This window comes from Engraulis encrasicolus, chromosome 6 (assembly GCF_034702125.1).
Source record: "Engraulis encrasicolus isolate BLACKSEA-1 chromosome 6, IST_EnEncr_1.0, whole genome shotgun sequence".
NCBI lineage: Eukaryota > Metazoa > Chordata > Actinopteri > Clupeiformes > Engraulidae > Engraulis > Engraulis encrasicolus.
The window spans coordinates 6638984-6659936 of NC_085862.1; the positions used below are offsets into that span (position 1 = coordinate 6638984).

Sequence of the window (20953 nt, forward strand, 5' to 3'; positions counted from 1 at the left end):
TTACCCCTTGACAGCATCAAATAACCGTAAACACAATGATACGAAGCTCGGAGACTTTGAAGTAGAATATTGCACGATTTAACTGCTAATCTAAATTGCAATCATGGCATTCATGCAATTACATGCGTTAGCAAACGCTAGACTCAAACTCACGCTTTCGACGAGTAAAGTGTCGACGGTACCACAGAAATACAAATATCCACGCGGCATTTTGGTTGATGAAATTTAAAGTCTCAACTCTTAAACTGCGGTCAAGTCAGCCACCACACGCACTGTGGTCGATGGAATTTAATCGTCATCAACCAGTAGGGCGATCCAGACGAGGGGGTCTGCTACCTGGCCGCCTGTCATTTACTGTCGAGTGCCTTCCCAGGCATGTTCCGACTCGGAGCGCTTGTTGTCGTCTGTCTTAGTGATGGAAAACTGTTTTTACGTAATTTAACTGTCCAAATATCTATATATTAGGCTACTACATTGTGTCCGGGTGAAATTTAATGCCGATCCTTTGAAAATTAATGCCACACCTCGAAATTTAATGATTTTTAAAGCCTTAAATTGCAAGTTCTGTATTTAATGCCTTTTAATGATTTTTAATGTCCCGCGGGGACCCTGGAAAATGGGTGAGCTGTTTTCAGAATTGTGTGTCAAGTACTAGAAATACTGTTTTAACAATTGAGAAGAACAGTCATCAGAATTGGTCCAGTATTGAGGAGAATGTTCTAAAATTATACATTTCATTGGCAGATAATTTTGTCTCTTCCTAACTTGGGTTCATTTGGTATTGTTTTAAGAAAACAAGACTGATATTTTCTTTGAAGAACTTGAAATAAGACAACCAAACTTGAAATACAGTGAGACAAATAATCTGTCAATAAAATAAGATAATACTGGGTAATTCTCCACAATATGGGATCACTTCTACAAGAAACAAGAAACTGACTTGATAATATGGTTTTTTTTTTGCGGTGTTGCATTCAACACATCGTCATAGTGTAATGTCCCGATGGCTGTGACTGGTGATTTTTTCATGAGTCACAAGCTATTCAGATTTTCTACATCATAACTACTTCAGTCTCGGAAACCAGCAGTTACTCAAAATAGAAATAGGTTATGTCCTCTCACTGTGCACATTTCAGTTCAGACACAACACAACCTTTAAAGCAGAAAATGTCAGGTGTTTAATTCTAAAGGTGTTTGCATCTGCAAGTGATTGCCGGTATTCATGTAGTTCAGAAAACAGAGCAAAGTCACATGGTCATCCATGGAAAAAAGTATTTTTAATGCTGAAGAACCCTTTTGGGTGCACATATCATAGTTACCACTTCTTGTGAAATTACTAAATAAAACTCTTATTTCTTTTCCTGACATCCTCAAGCGTTGTGCTTTATCTCACTTATTTCAAGTTTAAAGAACAGCAGCCTCTGCACAGGGATAAGCACCTTGTACTCTAAATCTCACTGTCAGAAAATAAAATAAAAAATCAACCGTCATCATTAAAAATGGGGGATTAAAAAACTAGATTTTGTATAGGTGCTTAAATATTCTACGGCCAACATAATTCAAGAGTCAGCACTGTAATGTGTTTCATTTCACAGTTTTGTGTTGACAAGGTTAACAACAGCACTTCCAGGAACTCTATTTTTTAAAAAACATTCACCTTGTCTAGAAAATACACTCCTGACTCTAAGGGTCCATTCACGTTGCATAGTGAAGCAATTCAAATCCACGTTTCAGGTCAACAGCACCGTGTTACAGATGGACAGGTCCTTATTTAAAGACACGTGTAAAATAAAAGCAGCTTCAGGGTTTTGAGTTAGTAGTGGTGTCAACAATGATCGATTCGGCGATGCAATCCAATGCGGGGCATGGACGATCCAGAATTGATCCGGCAAGTTCCAGAATCGATCCGGCAATTTTTATAACTTTCAATTACTTCCATGGATATTTTGGGCGCAAATGAATGTTAAATTAAATAAAAGAACTTCAAAACATTGCAAGACTGATACAGACTGGTACAGACTGATACAGAAAACAGCCAATAAATTGTTGCTCAGTATCTGACTACTTGTATTGCCTCATCATGACTGATTAAACATTTGCTTTGCTTCCAGTAGAAATGTAATGTGTTGCAATGCATTGTAGGATTGAATTGGATCGCATCGCATTGAATCGAATCGAATTGAATCGCTACGTCCCGAATCGTGATCGAATCGGGTCGTGAGGGCAGTGCCAATCCACACCACTATGAGTTAGTATGATAAACCTAAAAGCAATGAACCAATCAGTTCTAATGTACGACCAGTTAACACTGTAAACCAGCAGTGTGTAGAGTTGTAAAAGTAGAAGTTCTCTTACAGATGTAATTACAACACTCGTAGAATGATATTATAAAGTTGATTCCATGTAATATCACACCACACAAGTGATGTTATCACATTCGTAAGAGCACTTCTACTTCTGCTTTATACACCTCTGCCAGTATGTCACAACACCTCTGATCAAGAAAGTGGAGGTCCCTGGAGTGAAGACCTTACTCAATAAAACTAAAACCAAATCAATACCTCAAAAGTCTTGTCTAGAAGGCACTCATGGTGAATACTTTCAAACGGTCTCAGTAACTACAGGTATGATGTGTAAAAAAAGATGCAATAATGTCACCATCCAACTAATGGAGATGAGTCCTCACAGTCGCTACAATCTGCATCTGGGTGAGTTCAGTATGGGTGATTGACGTGATTGACAACCACAGATAATGTCACCATTGTGTCAAGTTAGTACTCATATTTCATTTACATAGCACAAATGTTTTTCTTTGAATACTACCCAGCAAAAATAATAATCTATTCCATACAATAGTGGCATTAGCTGTGGCTGCACACCACCTGACTTGTGCTACTAAAAACATCCATGACCCATGTGAAGCTGTATAGCTGGTCTTCGTCTCTTTCCCAGAGTGGTGTTCACTTGTTCCAGTTCTTCAGGATGACTTCCGCTGCGTCCAGTGTGCTGTCTTGCTGCAGTGGGTAAGAACATGCAAGTGTTTAAAAAAAAACCCGCCAAGCTTCGAACAATTGAAATAAACAAATAATTTACATGTATATGTGAAAAACAAATGAATCAAAATGACATGCTTGTCGAGAACCAATTACCTTAATGAAGCACAAGCGAATGTATTTCTCAAACTGCTTCTTGGAGTCATCTCCACAGAAAGCCGTGACTGGAATGGCAGCCAGTTTCTAGAATGAACACAAAAAATGGACATGGTTAACACAAAACATGGACATGGTTAACACAAAACATGGACATGAAGTGAAAACCCAACTGGGAAACTCTAACTCCCATTGTCATTGTGACATAGGACTTCACTGCACACTGCACACAACGAAATTGCAGTTATGCCTCACCCATGCAAGGGGGCAGTCCCCAATGGCGCCCCAAGGGAGCAGTGCGGCGGGACGGTACCATGCTCAGGGTACCTTAGTCATGGAGGAGGATGGGGGACAGCACTGGTTAATTGCTCCCCCCACCAACCTGGCAGGTTGGGAGTCCAACCGACAACCTTTGGGATGCAAGTCTGACACCCTAACCGCTTACCCATGACTGCCCATGGTTAACCACTAAGTTCACCACTCCAGAGGAACATTCCAAGAAGCTGGTAGTGATATCACGTAAGTTAACCTCCGTCTCAAAAATGGGTGCTGGATTAGCAAAATTAAATAATAGTAAAAAATATTTCTGCAACACCAAGTTCCCATTTCTCTTATTTAATGCGTAATGTTTCCTTCAAGGGCATGCTTCTAGGGCATGCTGCCCGAAACGTTACACATTAAATAAGAGATACGGATGCGGGAGCTTTGTTTTGCAGATTTTATTTTTTACTATTATCAAATCCAAACTCACACTGCACTGAGCATCCAGCCATACTCATGACCTCCTCACTCACCTTCTCCTTGATCATCCACTTGATGAACTTGTAGTCGTACGCCTCGTCACTGTCCATGTGCGACAGGTCCTGATCTGCAGTTCAACACAGTGGAGGCAGGAGTGGTTACAGTTGAGTTCATAGTCCATACATAGGTTTCTTGTATACAAACATTCCTGTCTGTGTGTGCAGCTGAAGGTCCCTCTGTAACCGCTGATAATTTGGAAACTGCTGTCACTCAAAAAATGCTTAGCATCTTGCCCTTCCTTACAGTGCGAATGTTTATAAAGTACAGTAACAGTAAATCTTGTCTAGTAACAAATTACACAATGTAAAAAAAGACCAGAAAACATCTATGTGTGTATGTGTGTGTACTGCTCAATATCCTCCATTATTGGTAGTCGTCATATTTGGAGGAGGAAGTCTTGTTTGTACCCATAAAACTGCTATTTTGAGACCCGCATTGGATTGTGACTTAGCATCATTGTATCTGTAACATTTATGTCCATATGTACATATTATGAATTGCGGACATAAATAAAGAAGTTAAAATATTTGTGTGTATGTTTGTATGTAAATACTCAGGTCACATCTTACTGAGTGCAGTGACGTCCACGATCATGAAGTAGCCTCCCTCTGGCACCACGGGCGTCATGCCAACGGAGCGCAGGATGCCGGCCAGCCTATCACGTTTGCCCTCCAGCTCGGTGGCCAGGGAGCAGAAGTAGCACTCGGGTGTCCCCATTCGCTCATAGTCCACCAGCAGACCCTGCGCTACCGCCTCCTACTGGCACAACAAGCACATGACAACAACAACAGACATCAAGACACAGGCGATTTAAAATATTACATTACATTACTGTGATGGAGTGACCATCACTAGAGTTGTGGGTGTGTTCTGACTGTCACGTCAACGAGCCTGGCTCTTTGGTGTACCAGTCAGAACTCCAGTTTACTACCCCAGAAGGTCTGGGTTCGAGTCCCGGCTGGGCAACTCTACTCCCCTTCGCTACAATTGCATTACATTAAACTCCGGCCCGTGGTCCAATTTGGTCCGTGGAGTCATTTTATTTGGCCTGCGTTATCTTTCCGTGAGTGTATTACAGTTGGCCCACATACACCATTATTAATATGAGTGAACCCAGACCAGTGACATCTCACAGTGATATACCTACAACAGAGAATGTGTAGGGCAGGTACATTTGACCTACCGTATATGATGGGAATGAGTGAATTTGAGTGAATTTGAGTTTGACACCCCTGCTGTAGAGTGCTCTGATGAGAAGCCTGCCCACAGACAGACAGACAGACAGACAGACACAGACAGACAGACAGACAGACGCACGCATAACAGCCTGGACAAATGTTAAAGAGTGCCACTTGGCTGTAGTGGAGTGGGGCAAGTGTAGAGGGTGTTAAAGAGTGCCACTTGCCTGTAGTGGAGTGGGGCAGGTGTAGTAGAGTATGTTAAAGAGTGCCACTTGCCTGTAGTGGAGTGGGGCAGGTGTAGTAGTGTGTTAAAGAGTGCCACTTGCCTGTAGTGGAGTGGGGCAGGTGTAGAGGGTGTTAAAGAGTGCCACTTGCCTGTAGTGGAGTGGGGCAGGTGTAGAGTATATAGGGTGTTAAAGAGTGCCACTTGCCTGTAGTGGAGTGGGGCAGGTGTAGTAGAGTGTTTATTAGTGCCACTTGCCTGTAGTGGAGTGGGGCAGGTGTAGAGTTACTAGCCTAGGTGTGGTTATAGACTCGGATTTGAGCTTTGAGCCTCACATCAACAAGATAACAAAATCTGCTTTTTTCCATCTTAGAAATGTCAACAAAGTGCGCGGCTTGGCCCCCCGACAAGACGCTGAGAAACTTATTCATGCCTTTGTCACCAGTAGGATAGACTACTGCAATGCTCTTTTCTCTGGTCTCCCAAAAAAAATAATTGACAAATTGCAACTCATTCAAAATTCTGCGGCAAGAATCCTAACAAGAACCAGAATGAGAGAGCACATCTCTCCTGTCTTGGCAGACCTGCACTGGTTACCTGTCTCATACAGAATCGACTTTAAGATTCTGCTCACAGTATTTAAAGCATTAAATGGACTTGCCCCTAGCTATATCTCAGACATGCTCTCTTTTTATGCCCCTGCTCGAGCTCTCAGGTCCACTGATGCCAAGCTGCTAAGGACCCCCACCCCCCCGCAGAAGAAGATCGGCGACGCCGCGTTTGCCTGCTATGCGCCCAAGAGATGGAACACCCTCCCCATCGAGATCCGATCAGCCACCTCCGTCGACTCCTTTAAGAAGCAGCTGAAGACCCACCTCTTCATCCTTGCCAACTCCTAGCTGCCAAGACGTCATAGTGTCCCAGCCGCCGCAGCGCCCTTACTACTCGCAATCCAGCCCTGGCAGGGGGCTCCCCTAGGTGGCCGCTGGTCTCTGCCTGAGGTTTCTTCCTGACTACAGGGGGTCTTTTTTCTCAGACCTCACTGAGCTTTTTTTTCCCCCTCACAAACTATGAATCAATCGAAAGGGAGTTTTTCCTCACCCCTGATGCCACCAGGGGCCGCACCTGAGCGCCCAATCTCTGTGTGACTATCTATGACTTATGATAGGCCCAGCCACTATGGACCTTACACATCTAAGAATCCTGGTCCTAACCTACGTTGACCTTATGACTCTACATTCTCTGTCTATCTCTTCTTCCTCTGCCTTCCTGCTTTTTCTGCCTCTCCTCTATACCACTCCTTTTAAATCTATCTCTCCTCTCCTTTTAAATCTATCTCTAACAATGTTTTTTCCCATTTGTTAAGCACTTTGAGTTACATGCCTTGTATGACACAGTGCTATACAAATACAATTATTATTATTATTATTATTAGAGTATATAGGGTGTTAAAGAGTGCCACTTGCCTGTAGTGGAGTGGGCCAGGTGTAGTAGTGTGTTAAAGAGTTCCACTTGCCTGTAGTGGAGTGGGGCAGGTGTAGAGGGTGTTCTGCATGACCGTCTGCAGGTGACAGATCAGGTGCTCTGGGCCGATGGACCAGCCAAGCTGCAGGAGGAAGAAGACACAATATACATTACATTACATATGGTAATATTACATTACATATAGTGGTATTACATCACATTACATAAGGGCTTCCGCACATTGGCTCCGAAAGCACTGCGGAGTTCTTCCGCTTCCGACAATTCCAACCCCCAAACCCAATTTCACACGAACATAGCATTGATAGTCAATGGATGGCGTCGACAAAATAGAACCCCCATACTCAAATAGCGGCCCGCGGGCCATTTGTGGCCCGCGGGGCATCTATTTGTGGCCCTCGAATAATTTTGAAAAATTAAAAAAAAAAAAAAAAATATTATTATTTTTTTTTTGGTCCGATCGCGCTGTCGGCTCTTATTTTGAAATCGCGCCACAGACGCTATGAAGAAGCGTGCCGTGCCCTGCCCCGCCCCCTCAGGCAGTTTCTCTCCCTGTTTGTCAGTCACTGCAGGCTCCGGACAGAAGCACCTACGACGGTGGCATTAGAGGTTGTGAGATAGACTACAAGGGAAGGACTGTTTCAGAGCCTGTAAATAAATTATTCACAAAGTTCTCTTTGCCTCGTTTTTGAAAGTAATGGTCCACATTTGATTGCAAACAGTGTGTTAGGACTTCGAATTGGTTTAGCAGTAGCTGTAGCTAGTTGCTAACACAAATGAAGGCAAACTGTGTTTGAGCTGTGCTGGCAGCTAAATATTGGTAGCCTATTAAAAACGAATTGCTTAATAAACTTTTCACACTTTTAAACAGTCCCCAAATAGTTCGTTTGGAATTCTAAGACCCTCATAAGACTGCAACCAAAGTTATGAGCAACTTGACAATTTATTATTGGCTTTTGTATTTCATCAACATTGCATCAAATCTGCCATTTTCTTGTTGACAAAACCTGGTGTTCTCCTATCTATGTGTCCTCTTTGTTGGGTCCATTATTGCATCTGATTCTCATTATGCATGTGAGAGCTGCATAAACAAAGTCATAATAAGCAACATTTGTTTGAAAAGTGTTATCTTCAGGGTTATTGGTTTTCTCACTAAGAAATAAATATTTATGAATGTAGTCTGCAAATATAGGCTAACAGATAATTATGTCATTTAAAAAAAAATAGGCCTACTAATGGGTGGGTGGCAATGAGAGCAAGGCAGGCACCTCACCACATATCCTGTCACTGGAAACTAGATATCTGCTGTGGGTGTGAGTACAAAGGACTTATAATTTTTTATTTTATTTTTTTTTTTTTTTTTTGGGGGGGGGGGGGTCGTGTCGGCCCGGCCCGGCCCTTTATTGGGAGGAATTTTGAAAAACTGGCCCTCGGGGACTTTTAATTGAGTACCCCTGAGATAGAACTTGTCTCTAATCACTATCCGCCAGTGTGGAGGGTTCTACTGAAAACAATGGAATCAATTTTTTGCGGAGCAGTGCTCAGCACTTTGTCGGAGCCGGTGTGCGGAAGCCCTTACACTGCATTTGGCAGACGCTTTTTAGCCAAAGCGACTTACAGTCGCGGACATAATCACAGCCAACATCACTAGCAGATACAAAGTGCACAGGAAATATACAGAACAGCAAGTACAGATGCAAAGTAGGGTTAGATATTTTCTGTTCAAATGAAAGTATAATAGTCATATTCATAAACAGAGCCAAAACTCTCTCTCTACTGGAATATGCTCTTTGCAAAGTCTTGAGTTTTGAGCTCATGGCAACACATGCAGAATTCACTCTTGAATGTTTTTTTTTTTTGAGTGCTGGCCAAATATTAACAAACAGTAAATAAATGACAAGGTTAAGTCACACTATGGACATACAACATTTGACACAGACGAGTTTCAAAATCAACAACCTGCCTGTGTGATAAAATGCACACATCCACTTTATAATGCAGTTACAAGGGCGGTGCCATTACCATTGGGGTAGCAGTTGCTAGTGCTAAACCATTCAGAGGGACTATGCTAGATTAGATTAGATTAGATTAGATTAGATTAGATTCTTTAATGTAGGGATATTTGTTTTCACATCTGACTGCTCAGTTCCATCAAGTTAGATTTTTGTAGTACACATCTAATCACAATACATACAGACACCATTTCCACACATAGACACAAAAACATCACTCACATCTAATTCATATACACTCCAATATACACTCCTCTACATACCTATACCTTACAAAGGCAAAGTGCAGTAATTACGCTAACACTGACAAGTTTTGGTATTGATTTGGATATTGTGGTTACTGCAAATAAGATAAAAGAAGACATTTTTTAGTATGAACTCAATTTTGTCAAAATATGTAGCTACTGCACTTCGCCTTAGTATGTCAGTATGGGTATCTTAACCAGAACTAGCGGACAGGTAATTGTGTGAGAGTGTGAGTTCCATAGATGCTTAGCACTTGACCTGTGCACAGAGCAAAACATGCAGAATTTGTTTGAGACTTCTGTGACTTTGGGCGTCGGTTTTTGCAGAACTATAATCAAGGCTTAACACACACACACACACACACACACACACACACACACACACACACACACACACACATACACAACACACACACACACCAACACGCACCTTCCAGCCGGTGACACTGAAGGTCTTTCCTGCGCTACTGACTGTCACAGTGCGGTCCCACATACCCGGCAGAGTGGCTGCAAAACACAGACATTACACAAGTATTAACACACACACAAACGCAAACGCACACGCACAGCACACACGCACACACACACACACGCACACACACACATACACACACACACACACAACCTCGTGACACACTCATCCCATCATGACCACATCCTCATTTGATTTGGCATCACCATTTCAAGACAGAGGCTTGCTGCTTCCCAAAAAGAATTTTAAGTGGGCAGACATTTTTGTTTCAATTTTTAACAAAGAGGCTTTCTTAAACGTCTGGATAAGTGGTTAGCTTTCTTGAAGATAACTCCTTGAGAGTGAATAAAGTTTCTCTGCTACTTGCTCAGCCATTTAAACAATCTCATTCTTAGTCACCATACCACACTGTTTCCACTCATTTGACGGGACACCACTATTCGTATGAGATTGTTCAACTCCTGTGTGTGTACACGCCAATAAACAGGCCCTTTCTGACAAAATGATTAATGTGGAATTCATCATGAGCGATCGTTAGTCATCAACTTTTGCCTTTAAGTTCTACTATCCTCTAGAGCAGTGGTTCTTAACCTGGGGTGCGGGAACCCCCTGGGGGTGTGCCAGAGATTCCAGGAGGTGCCAGGAATTTTGTTTGTGTTGAGGTTGTGACCAAAATTCTGCTTGCAAACATTATAATTAGGTTAAATCAAAACCAAATTGAAACAAGTTTTGGTCCCCATGTAAAGTCATTTGGGTATTGATTAATGTCTCAAGCAAGAATCATTGTAATTAAGCACCTTGTATTGCGTATACACGTGTAGAAATTTGGGTTGGGGTTGTGCGGCTTGTCTTTGGCACAGGTAAGGGGGTGCTTTAAGAAAAAAAGGCTAAGAACCCCTGCTCTAGGGAATCCTCTGGGCATATGAAATGTCTGCTGGATAACAATAGCACATCAATAACTTCAGTGGATGTCGTCATTTTTTCATACTTGTATAAGTACACCTTTACAACTGGCTGTTCAATATACAGGGGAATACTGTACACGACCTGTGTCACTGTCAAGCATCAATATGTTGTAATGTGTACAAAAATGTAATTGTAAAAAACAGAAAAACATGCACATCCGTCTCAAAAAGATTGGGTGCTGGACTAGCAAAATTACATGAAAACAGAAAGCACTAAGCTAAGCTCCCGTTTCTCTTATTTTCAGGTGATAAGTTTCGGGCAGCATGCCGTTCATCAGACAAGATGTAATGTCTGATGAAGGGCATGCTGCCCGAAACGTCACATTAAAATAAGAGAAACGGGAGCTTGGTGTCACAGACTTTACTTTCAGTTTTCATGTACAAAAATGTACAAAATACAAAAATACACACAAAACCTCTAGTCTATTACATGTATGTAACACTATATTTTTTATATATCTTAGCCTGGCAAACAAATAATTATCATTAAACCCATGTGGCGCTTCAGTACCTATTTTGATGTGCTGGTGGCCCTTGTAGATGAGCCACTCGTACACCTCATCACTGAAGCACAGGGTGTCATGCTTGATGCACAGGTCAGCTATGGTCTGCAGCTCAGCTCTGGTGAAGATCTGAGAGAGAGAGAGAGAGAGAGAGAGAGAGAGAGAGAGAGAGAGACAGAAAAAGAGAGAGAGAGGGAGGGAGGGAGAGAGAGAGAGGTGGGGGGAGGCAGGGATGGAGAGAGAGGCAGGGAGGGGGCAGGGATGGAGAGAGAGAGAGAGAGAGAGAGAGAGAGAGAGAGAGAGAGAGAGAGAGGGAGGGTAGAGACAGAGAAGAGGGTGCACTGTCAGTCAAACCGGTTCGGATAAGCTGCAACAGACAACGGAAAAGGCCCTCAGGGCTCTGGCTCAAGAGAAAAGGAGAACGCTTCAAAGTTTAGAAGACTGACTTAAGATCTCTGTAAAATCTTGTTAGATATAATATTTCTGTAAAATCTTGTTGGATATAAGATTTCTGTAAAATCTTGTTGGATGAAACAAAACAATCAGTCAATGTCGTTTTATTCTCTCGTTTTATGGGTCAGCCGTGGCCTAACGCTTAAGAAGATGGGCTAAAGATCAGAGGGTCACTGGTTCAAATCCCACCCTTCCACTCATTATCCCACTCCATGGCTGAGGCCCCACACTGCTTCAGGGACTGTAACCAATACCCTGTAACTGCAAATCGCTTTGGATAAAAGCATCAGCCAAGTATGATGTGTAATATGTAATGTATAATGTATATATAATGTATGTATGTATAATGTATGTAATATAGACCTATTTTAATATTTATTTTTCTTCAAAATGCTACTATTACTATGTCAGAACGCTATAAAGGACTTTTAGGAAAAGCCCAACAATTACCTCCTCTTGATGTATGTTCTCTACAAGTCTTCTGTTGTCCAGTCTTGCACTTTAAATGTCTGTATGAGCACTGTCTATGTCCATACTGTCTTACTGTATGTCCATGTATAAGTACTGTCTATGTCTATACTGTCTATGTCCTTACCTAGATTAGTCTATGTCTGTATGGGAAAGCAAGAAATGTAATTTCAAATTCTTTGTATGACCAGTGCATTTAAAGAAATTGACAATAAAACCTACTTGACTTGACTTGACTATGATACAAAACTTGCCTCCTTTTGTCCACGTCAAAAAATCGGATAATGATCCGAAAAGCATTGAGATCACAGATGGCGCTGCCTCACCTTTCCTATGGGGTTGTTTGGTGTGTTGATGATGATGGCTTTCGTCTTGGAGGTAAACTTGCTGGCCAGTTCGTCTGGGTCGAGAACCCAATCTGCACTACTGATGTTGTCTCCTTTCTTGCCCGCCTTCTGTGAATTTAGGCCAGAGAGAAATTACAGTGCAGGTTATATCAGGTATCAGGCAAGACTCAGGTTATCAATGACTGTGCATTTTAGAGGTTAGGGGTGCTAGTTTTTGGATTTGTGTGTGTGGAGTTTCGAGAATTCGAGCCAAGATTCCAGAAATTGTGTGTAAACAATTGAGAAAAACTGGTAGCCCCTTAATGCACGCCGTACCTCCTGTGGCACGTTGTAATAGACATTGAAAGTGAACTACTATAGTACTACACTACTATGACAATGCACGGGGCCTTTAGTAATACATTACGACTTGGTCATTGCCATTCTGGTAACAGCTAATTTATAATGCCGTCTTAAGCGGTTAAAGAAAAAAAAAAAGCTTCAGTGAAATTTCCAGGCCTCTGTGTATTTAAAGCGATGGTTCGGAGTAGAATCACCCTAATGCCATTTGAACCGTGACACCCATCCACCTTTACACCCGAAGTGTTTTCTGCCGCAGGCTTACATCAACAGAGTTGCCGTGTTATTCGATGTTTATTCCGGATAGCTTGACTCAAGCGCATATGGATCCTGGGCACCGTCTCCAAACTTTCCCCACAAAAATAACATGTCATGACACCAAACTTCTACAGTATAACAGATGTGGTTTGTACTCACAAAAAGATGAATTTGAAACTTTGTACATAGTCCAGGAGTTTATTAGTAACAACACACGAGACGATTAGCTTTTCTGCTGCTAAACATCCGTCGACGTCACTTCCTCCAGCTGGGACTTTCTTTATTGTAAGGTTTGTGTTTTAGTCCACAGCCAGGATATATGCACGAGTGTGGCATCGTCTTCTATTTATTAAACGTGGTAAAATTTAAATCCGAAGTGGTTAATTTCTAGTTGTAGCGCAAGCTGTCTTTTTGAGTTTTCCGCCTTCCGGACTCACGTGTATTTGTTTCCATCAACAAAGTCCCAGCTGGAGGAAGTGACGTCGACGGATGTTTAGCAGCAGAAAAGCTAATCGTCTCGTGTGTTGTTACTAATAAACTCCTGGACTATGTACAAAGTTTCAAATTCATCTTTTTGTGAGTACAAACCACATTTGTTATACTGTAGAAGTTTGGTGTCATGACATGTTATTTTTGTGGGGAAAGTTTGGAGACGGTGCCCAGGATCCATATGCGCTTGAGTCAAGCTATCCGGAATAAACATCGAATAACACGGCAACTCTGTTGATGTAAGCCTGCGGCAGAAAACACTTCGGGTGTAAAGGTGGATGGGTGTCACGGTTCAAATGGCATTAGGGTGATTCTACTCCGAACCATCGCTTTAAGTCAGACAAACATGGTGGAAGAGACTCAGGTGTTCGATGAGAGTGCACATTTTAGAGGTTCAGGTTGAAAAGCAGAGGTGTCACAAGTAATAGTAAAAGTACATTTGTGGTGTAAGTACAACACTAGCTCATTATATTACATAGCTGTTACACCATTTACTCCATTGTACCTAACGAGGTGAAAAGACTGTTGTATGTTACTGAGAAACACTGAAAACCTAACAAGAACCCACCACAAACTTGATCCAACCAGCGTTAAGGTAGCCCGTCACAAGACAAGTTCATAATGTCTACTGGTTATTCAAATAAGTTAACTGTGCTGTTTTTTTAACTTTAACTTCTATTTTTGACACCTCTGTTGAAAAGTTCAGTCGAGAGGGAAACCCACCAATCTGAGTGGTATCAGCACTGGCGTAGCTCCGGCCATCCGCACCATGGGGACGTAGCAGTCGAAGAAGGGCTCGATGATGATGACCTGAAGACAAATCACATGCCAAAGTCAACATATCAAACAACAAACAACTCAACAAGTTCGGAAGACCCCCCCCCCCCCCCCCCTCGCAGTTTTGTCAATATTGCACCATACACAGGCGTCTGACTACCTTGTGTGAGCGGTTCTCCTGTGCGCACATTGGTTGAATTCACACAGCAACGTGTTTGTGCATGAAATGTGCCGGTGCATGTACGTATGTCCAACAGCCTGGCTCTTCTATTAGATGATTTCCCTCTTCACTTAACCTGGTTTACTCCTGAACTAGCTTCTTACTACAGTATAGGCCCCAGGAGTTTAAAGGGGCACAATGTAGGATGACGTCGTTTGTGTGGTGCCCGTGGCATGCCTATCTCAAAATCTACACCGTAATGAAAAAATGCTGTCTAAATACACTACTCTCCAAAAGAGTTGTCGCCTATCCATCTGTTTGGAATAACAGCTAATAACCTGACTTTCAATTAATCACTTGGCTTCAGAAGTCACTCATATGAAAGCTACAACCATCCCGAATGAAAATGTACTGTATGTACAAAAATAAATGTCATGCGCCAAAGAAAGATTGACCCTTTAATGAACACAGACAGGGCAGATTTTCACAAGACAAAAGTTTTGTCGCCTATCGAACATAATGTGAAAATGAGCAGATAAGTCACTTCAAAACACTTCAAATACGCAGATTGGGTGTCATACTTAATCACTGATTCACTCACACCTCTCCAGAAAATCAACTTTGGCCTTAGGTGTATGTTTAGGGTTATTGTAATCATGGAAAGCAACACAATGAAAATCAATGGAGTTCAATGAGAGATGGTGACATATTTGCTATCCGTAGAGCAATACATTTTTAACTTCATGATGTAATCAATGATAAAAGCCCTCACACACCAGCAGCATGCATGCAGCTCCACATTAGAGCTGTATCCCTCCCATGTTTGACTTTAGGCACCATGTATTTTTTCCAAATTCTTCTGACTCGCATAAGCATCGGCTGACTCGGGGCCGTGATTAATTAAACTTTTAATCCTACCTGGAGCCCCTTTAACAGTAGTTTCCCCTCTCACCTCGTCGCCCTGCTCCACCAGGGCTTGCATGCAGCTGAAGAGCGACCCATAACCCCCCACTGTCACCAGGATCTCCTTGAACGGGTCGATCTCCCGATCACACACCTTCCCGTACACCTGCGACAGGGCTTTGACCAAAGTGGGATGGCCCTGTTTCAAAATAAATGCAAAAATGTATGCTAAATGACATCAATGTAACAAGTAACAATACTAATAACAAGTAACAACAACAAGTAACAACAATGAAACAATATGTACATAGTGTGTGTGTGTGTGTGTGTGTGTGTGTGTGTGTGTGTAGTAGACCGCAAAGAATCCTAACGCTATCATTCAGAGCAGATCTGCACAATACATCTGGTAAATCATGTGTAGTAGTCATTACACTGTTGTGACAATTACGTGTCATGTCCAATGTGTACTGTAGCCTCTTACTGCAGATGGAGTCGCCGGCGGGTCTATTCACTATTTGCTGAAAATACTCAACTACATCATAACATCATTGCCATGACAATGCAGAGAGCCTTAGGTAACAGATTAAGACATAGGCATTACAATCTTGGTGACAGTAAGGTTATAACATAGGTGCTATGCTAAGGGGGGTTTAATGAAGTGTAATTTAAAGTCAGTAGTGTGAGCACGCGGTGTGAGTTTTTTTGAGCTATTCAAGTGTAACGGAGGCTAACTAGCACAGAGTTGGCGTGGAACGTTGGTAAACCTCCCTCCGATAGCCTCATACAGTCTCGTGCCGTTGGGCCGAGAGACTAGTCTCTTGGCCCAGCGGTATCGTACTGTGTCTCCCATTGCCGAACCGTTGTAGTTGACGAGGTTGCACGTTCGATCCCCGAGGGGGGTGAACAGACCATGATGACCTCCGTCACAGTGGTGCCGTGACCCGGATGGGAGTGAGGTTTAAGGGGGAGAGTGTAACGGAGGCTAACTAGCACAGAGTTGGCGTGGAACGTTGGTAAACCTCCCTCCGATAGCCTCATACAGTCTCGTGCCGTTGGGCCGAGAGACTAGTCTCTTGGCCCAGCGGTATCGTACTGTGTCTCCCATTGCCGAACCGTTGTAGTTGACGAGGTTGCACGTTCGATCCCCGAGGGGGGTGAACAGGTGCAAGATGACCTCCGTCACACAAGGCAAAATTCAAACGACTGCTCTTACAAAGCCTCTTGTGTACTGGTTCAGTCGGTCCACTGACGCAGCCTGGGCCAGACCTTCCTTCACGTATGAGGGAGGGGGGATGTCAGGAAAACCCTGGCCAAGGTTGACGATGGACGGATCAGCTGCCACCGACGTGAAGGCAACCCTGGATAATAATGTTACAGTCAAGCAATAGGACATAGGGGTAGAGAGAGAGAGAGAGAGAGAGAGAGAGAGAGAGAGAGAGAGAGAGAGAGAGAGAGAGAAATAGAGTAGAGTATCATTTATTGATCCCGAGGGAAATTAAGGTGTCAAGTAGTAGCATACATACATACATAAATGCAGAAGAAGACAAAAGGACATTATACACAAAACAAGGTGGAAAACAAAGCATCACGTTAAGGGTTGAACAAACAGAATACCAATGTGTACCTTATGCAAATTTACTTACCACACGTTCTTGTCCAAGCCTTCAATCCTTTTGGCATTCTTGTGTCTGGAGGATGCTGCCATGGATATCTACACAGTAAATCATTAATTTAAAGCCCATTGGGAAACTCCAACTCCCATTGTCATTGTGACACAGCACTCCACAGCACACAAGTGAACACTGCACACAACGAAATTGCATTTATGCCTCACCCGTGCAAGGGGGCAGCCCTCAGTGGCGCCCCATGGGGAGCAGTGCGGTGGGACGGTACCATGCTCAGGGTACCTCAGTCATGGAGGAGGATGGGGGAGAGCACTGGTTGATTACTCCCCCCACCAACCTGGCGGGTCGGGAGTCGAACCGGCAACCTCTGGGATGCAAGTCTGACGCCCTAACCGCTCACCCATGACTGCCCAGATTAATACCAAATAAGTCATTTTAAAGTGACTGTAAGGTGTGTGGCAAGGGCGTTCTGGTGTAACTTACTTGTGTGGTTGACAGGAGTCTAAGGGAGTTAACTCTGAAGAGTGGAGAAGCAGAGAGGTAGCATCGATAGGTCAGCTGTGTTATATGCATGGTGGCCAGCTAAACTAGTTCTAGCAAGCGATACACGGGTTTCCCCCAGGTAGCCTGGAGAGGGTTTTGCAGAACACCCAGCAACTGCGAGTGTATCCAATCCTTCAGCTATTCCTTATGGTGCATTTTCCAGAAATGCAGAATATAGATGGAAGCAATATAATGTTCACTCGCAGGGGTACCAACGTACCAACGAGTCTGTCTAGCTACGTGCACCCCGACGACCTTATTTGACTCTAACGTTCACCGGCAACATATTAAAACAGCCCGTGTCCTAATCCATTACTATCCACTATTCATTTCACTAAAAAGAACCCGGGGGACGAAGTTTACAGATAGCTGCTAGCAGACTCTCGGCCAAACCGAAACAAGTCTAGTTAGTGCAGAATGAAAACATACATGCTGCATGCCTGGTATGTGGGGAAAGGTTTTGTGTGATGTCATACTTCCGCCCCTTCAGTTAACCAATCGTGCTTGAACTTCAACTCCAGTCAGTGCAATCAAAACATTTTTTTTTAATAATGAGGAAGCTTCTTGTAGGCTACATTCTACATGCATTCTACATGCATTCTACTTGAAAATAGTGTAACTAATTTATGTTAAAAGTGCAGATCTATTTAGGTAAATCATATTGCATGTGCATTTGAAAGAGCACTAAACAACGAAGGGGAAACCGTTCATTTAAAAAAGCAGAAATAAAGTAGAAGTAGGACGTAGTTACAACACTGCCAGCACGATATTACATAGTTGCAACCTTGTAATAACATAGCAATTAACAACGTATTTGCAATAGTTATTCTGCCTTGTACACTATGAACAAACCACAATTTAATTGATTTACTTACAGCCTCCTTGCTGATTACCCCTCCTAAAAGCTTGTCTCTGAACAAATCAAGCTAAAATCTCGTGGAATTCACTCAAAGAACGTCTATGATTCACTCACGTGCCGACCCGGAAAAGAAAATGAAAGAAATGTTCACCGTAAAACTAGGATAAAACGTGACTCACTGAAATACGTATCCAATGTCTTTGAATACAGCGTGCTACAAGCCGTTTTGCAATTGCAGTCATTAACAGCAGATGGCGCAAAAACACAACACAACAACGACTCAGACACAAGACAGCGCAACAGTTCAACTGATTTGAAATGGTCCAACAACTCAACTCTGTATAAAATTGCAGTGAGGTGAGGTCAAGGATGTCAAGCCACTTTCCATTTCACGCCCCTTCTTTACGTTTTCGTGTTTCGTAATCTAATTGATTTCACCTTATTATCCCTCCCTGGTCAGATCCCACTGAACGTCTTCATTCTGGAATTTTATCACACATAATACTCCAGGCGATACCTTGTTGGTAAAGTTATTTTCAGGTAGGCTACAACTAGGCTAGTCAGCAGCAGGCTAGTTTACCCTTCTATGTTTCTTGTTCCGAAACAGAACACATTTGTTATGTCTTATTGGACATTTGTGATTTAATTGCCTTTAATGTGGCATTTATTGAAACCCGAACAACCTAAAAACGTCTGTAGCCTATAATGATTGTCAATACAACATCAACCAAAACGTAGCATGTGTCGTCTGTCATCCTGTGATATACAGTCTATGGCTGCTAGGCTATGTTTTGATATTAGAGACCTACTGTACATCATCTGGTTATTAAGATGATCCCATGGGGGAACTTTTGTCTCTTCATTTATCTCAAATTCTACAATATCCCTGCTGGTCGAGGATTGAACCGGCAACCCTAGACTCAGCAGAATGGTCACAACTGCCCCTGGCCTTTAGGTACTGACTTTATTGCCTAAATTTAAAATATTACTCATGTGGGACATGACACAAAGAATGCATTTTTTTTACCCAAAACAAATGATTTATGATTTTTTTTCTATGTATGATAATAATAATAATAATAATAATAATAATAATAATAATAATAATAATAATAATAGGCTAATAATAATAATCACATTTATTTCAAATCATGTGGTTACAGTCAGGGGTATGTGTGTGTGTGTGTGTGTGTGTGTTTGTGTGTGTGTGTGTGTGTGTGTGTGTGTGTTTGGGGGAGGGGGAGGGGGGTGTCGTAGCCTACTGAAATTGGATTTGCCCTAACACTCTGAGGCATTATCCTGTGATGAGATCCTATTTTTGTTCATTTACCCAGTGATCTAATTTACTAAAAATGATCACACTGGAAGAATTTTGTGTTAGTGTTGATGTGACTCAAACAATGCAATTAGTGCAATTTGTTCTTGTCAGACATTCCGCAGTGACAGTCCCGCCGGGGCAAAAAGTTTAAAGGTGAAATGTGAGACATGGATGCATTAACATTTCTAAGTGCTGGGAAGATGGAGTGGAGTGTACTCACTCACCAAGTATAAGCACAATCTTCCATTAGCTCTAAATAAATACATTTAGAACGCAATCCAAGTCCCACTTGTCACCACGTCTGTCTTTGTGTAACACCCCCCAAAAGTTTCAACATTCCAGCTTCGTTTCCATCTAATTGAATGATTTTGCTCAATTTATACTGGTAATCTCCATATTTCCCCTGTTAAAAGTTATTAGCCCACTAAGTTAAATAGACAACTTTTAATTAATGGTGCTCGTTCGCAGAGTTCACGCCACCCTATGATTTATTTATGGCCCCAGCAGCATATTAAATATGGATCCTGAAAGACGCGGTTTCTTACCCAGCGGAGGCCTTCTGGGTCTAATTATCTAAATTAAAGTGCATTTTATAATGCTTTATTTTTTAGTGTGTGTGTGTGTGCTCTCTTTGCCACTCTCCTTGGGCTGGAGTGGAAGTCAGCTCGGAATTTTGAAAAGAGGAGGAAGAAGTGGGAAAAAAAGAAGAGGAAGAAGAAGAAAAAAAGACTCCACAGAGAATTAGGCAAAAGATGAGCGTGTTGCGTTGCGTTCAAAGGCCCTGGGGCGTGTGATGTGTCTTGCTCTCCTCTTTGGTCTGCAGGAGATTAAGGGACATATTCCTGTCCCCTGCGCTAGTTTCCTGCTCATTAGTTCCTCATATTTTGATAAATATTTGAACCGCCGTGGCTTAATTGTGTGAGCATATTAATGTAGAGTGTAGTGTACTGTATGATGGTGGGGGGTGGGGGGGGGTGGTGGTGGTGGTGTAGTGGTAGATGTGTGTGTGTGTGTGTGTGTGTGTGTGTGTGTGTGTGTGTGTGTGTGTGTGTGTGTGTGTGTGTGTGTGTGTGTGTGTGTGTGTGTGTGTGTGTGTGTGTGTGGTAGAGGGGTCTGCATGCGTGTGTTTGTGTGTGTGTGTGTGTGTGTGTAGTAGAGGGGCTTGTGCATGCGTGTGTAGTGTGTGTGTGTGTGTAGCAGAGGGATGTGTGTGTGTGCAGTAGAGGGGTGTGTGTTTGTGTCTGTGCCTGCGTGTGTGTGTGTGTGCGCGTCTAGTAGAGGGGTGTGTGTGTTTTTGTGTGTGTGTTGGAGGGGCGTGTGTGTGTGCAGTAGTAGATGTGTGCGTTAGTCATTTTGATGAAGCCTGCAGGCCTTCATCTGC

The 20953-nt window shown here is 42.6% G+C and overlaps 1 protein-coding gene across 2 annotated transcripts; it reads right to left on the minus strand.

Moving 5' to 3' along the window:
* Window positions 1–1258: 1258 nt before the first annotated feature.
* Window positions 1259–18363, minus strand: LOC134450637 (kynurenine--oxoglutarate transaminase 3). 2 transcript variants are annotated; one of them, XM_063200522.1, is made up of 14 exons: window positions 18271–18363; window positions 17336–17369; window positions 16871–16938; window positions 16441–16585; window positions 15277–15426; window positions 14111–14197; window positions 12281–12409; window positions 11042–11162; window positions 9524–9600; window positions 6871–6960; window positions 4520–4706; window positions 3944–4017; window positions 3150–3236; window positions 1259–3014 (listed from the first exon to the last, which is right to left on the minus strand). In XM_063200522.1, the coding sequence occupies exons 3-14, from the start codon at window positions 16930–16932 to the stop codon at window positions 2961–2963; spliced, it is 1263 nt and encodes a 420-aa protein (XP_063056592.1). In that variant the 5' UTR covers window positions 16933–16938; window positions 17336–17369; window positions 18271–18363; the 3' UTR covers window positions 1259–2960. The 2 variants fall into 2 exon arrangements, with proteins under 2 accessions (XP_063056592.1, XP_063056591.1); XM_063200521.1 differs by lacking the exon at window positions 18271–18363 and having other exon boundaries at window positions 17336–17840.
* Window positions 18364–20953: the final 2590 nt, after the last annotated feature.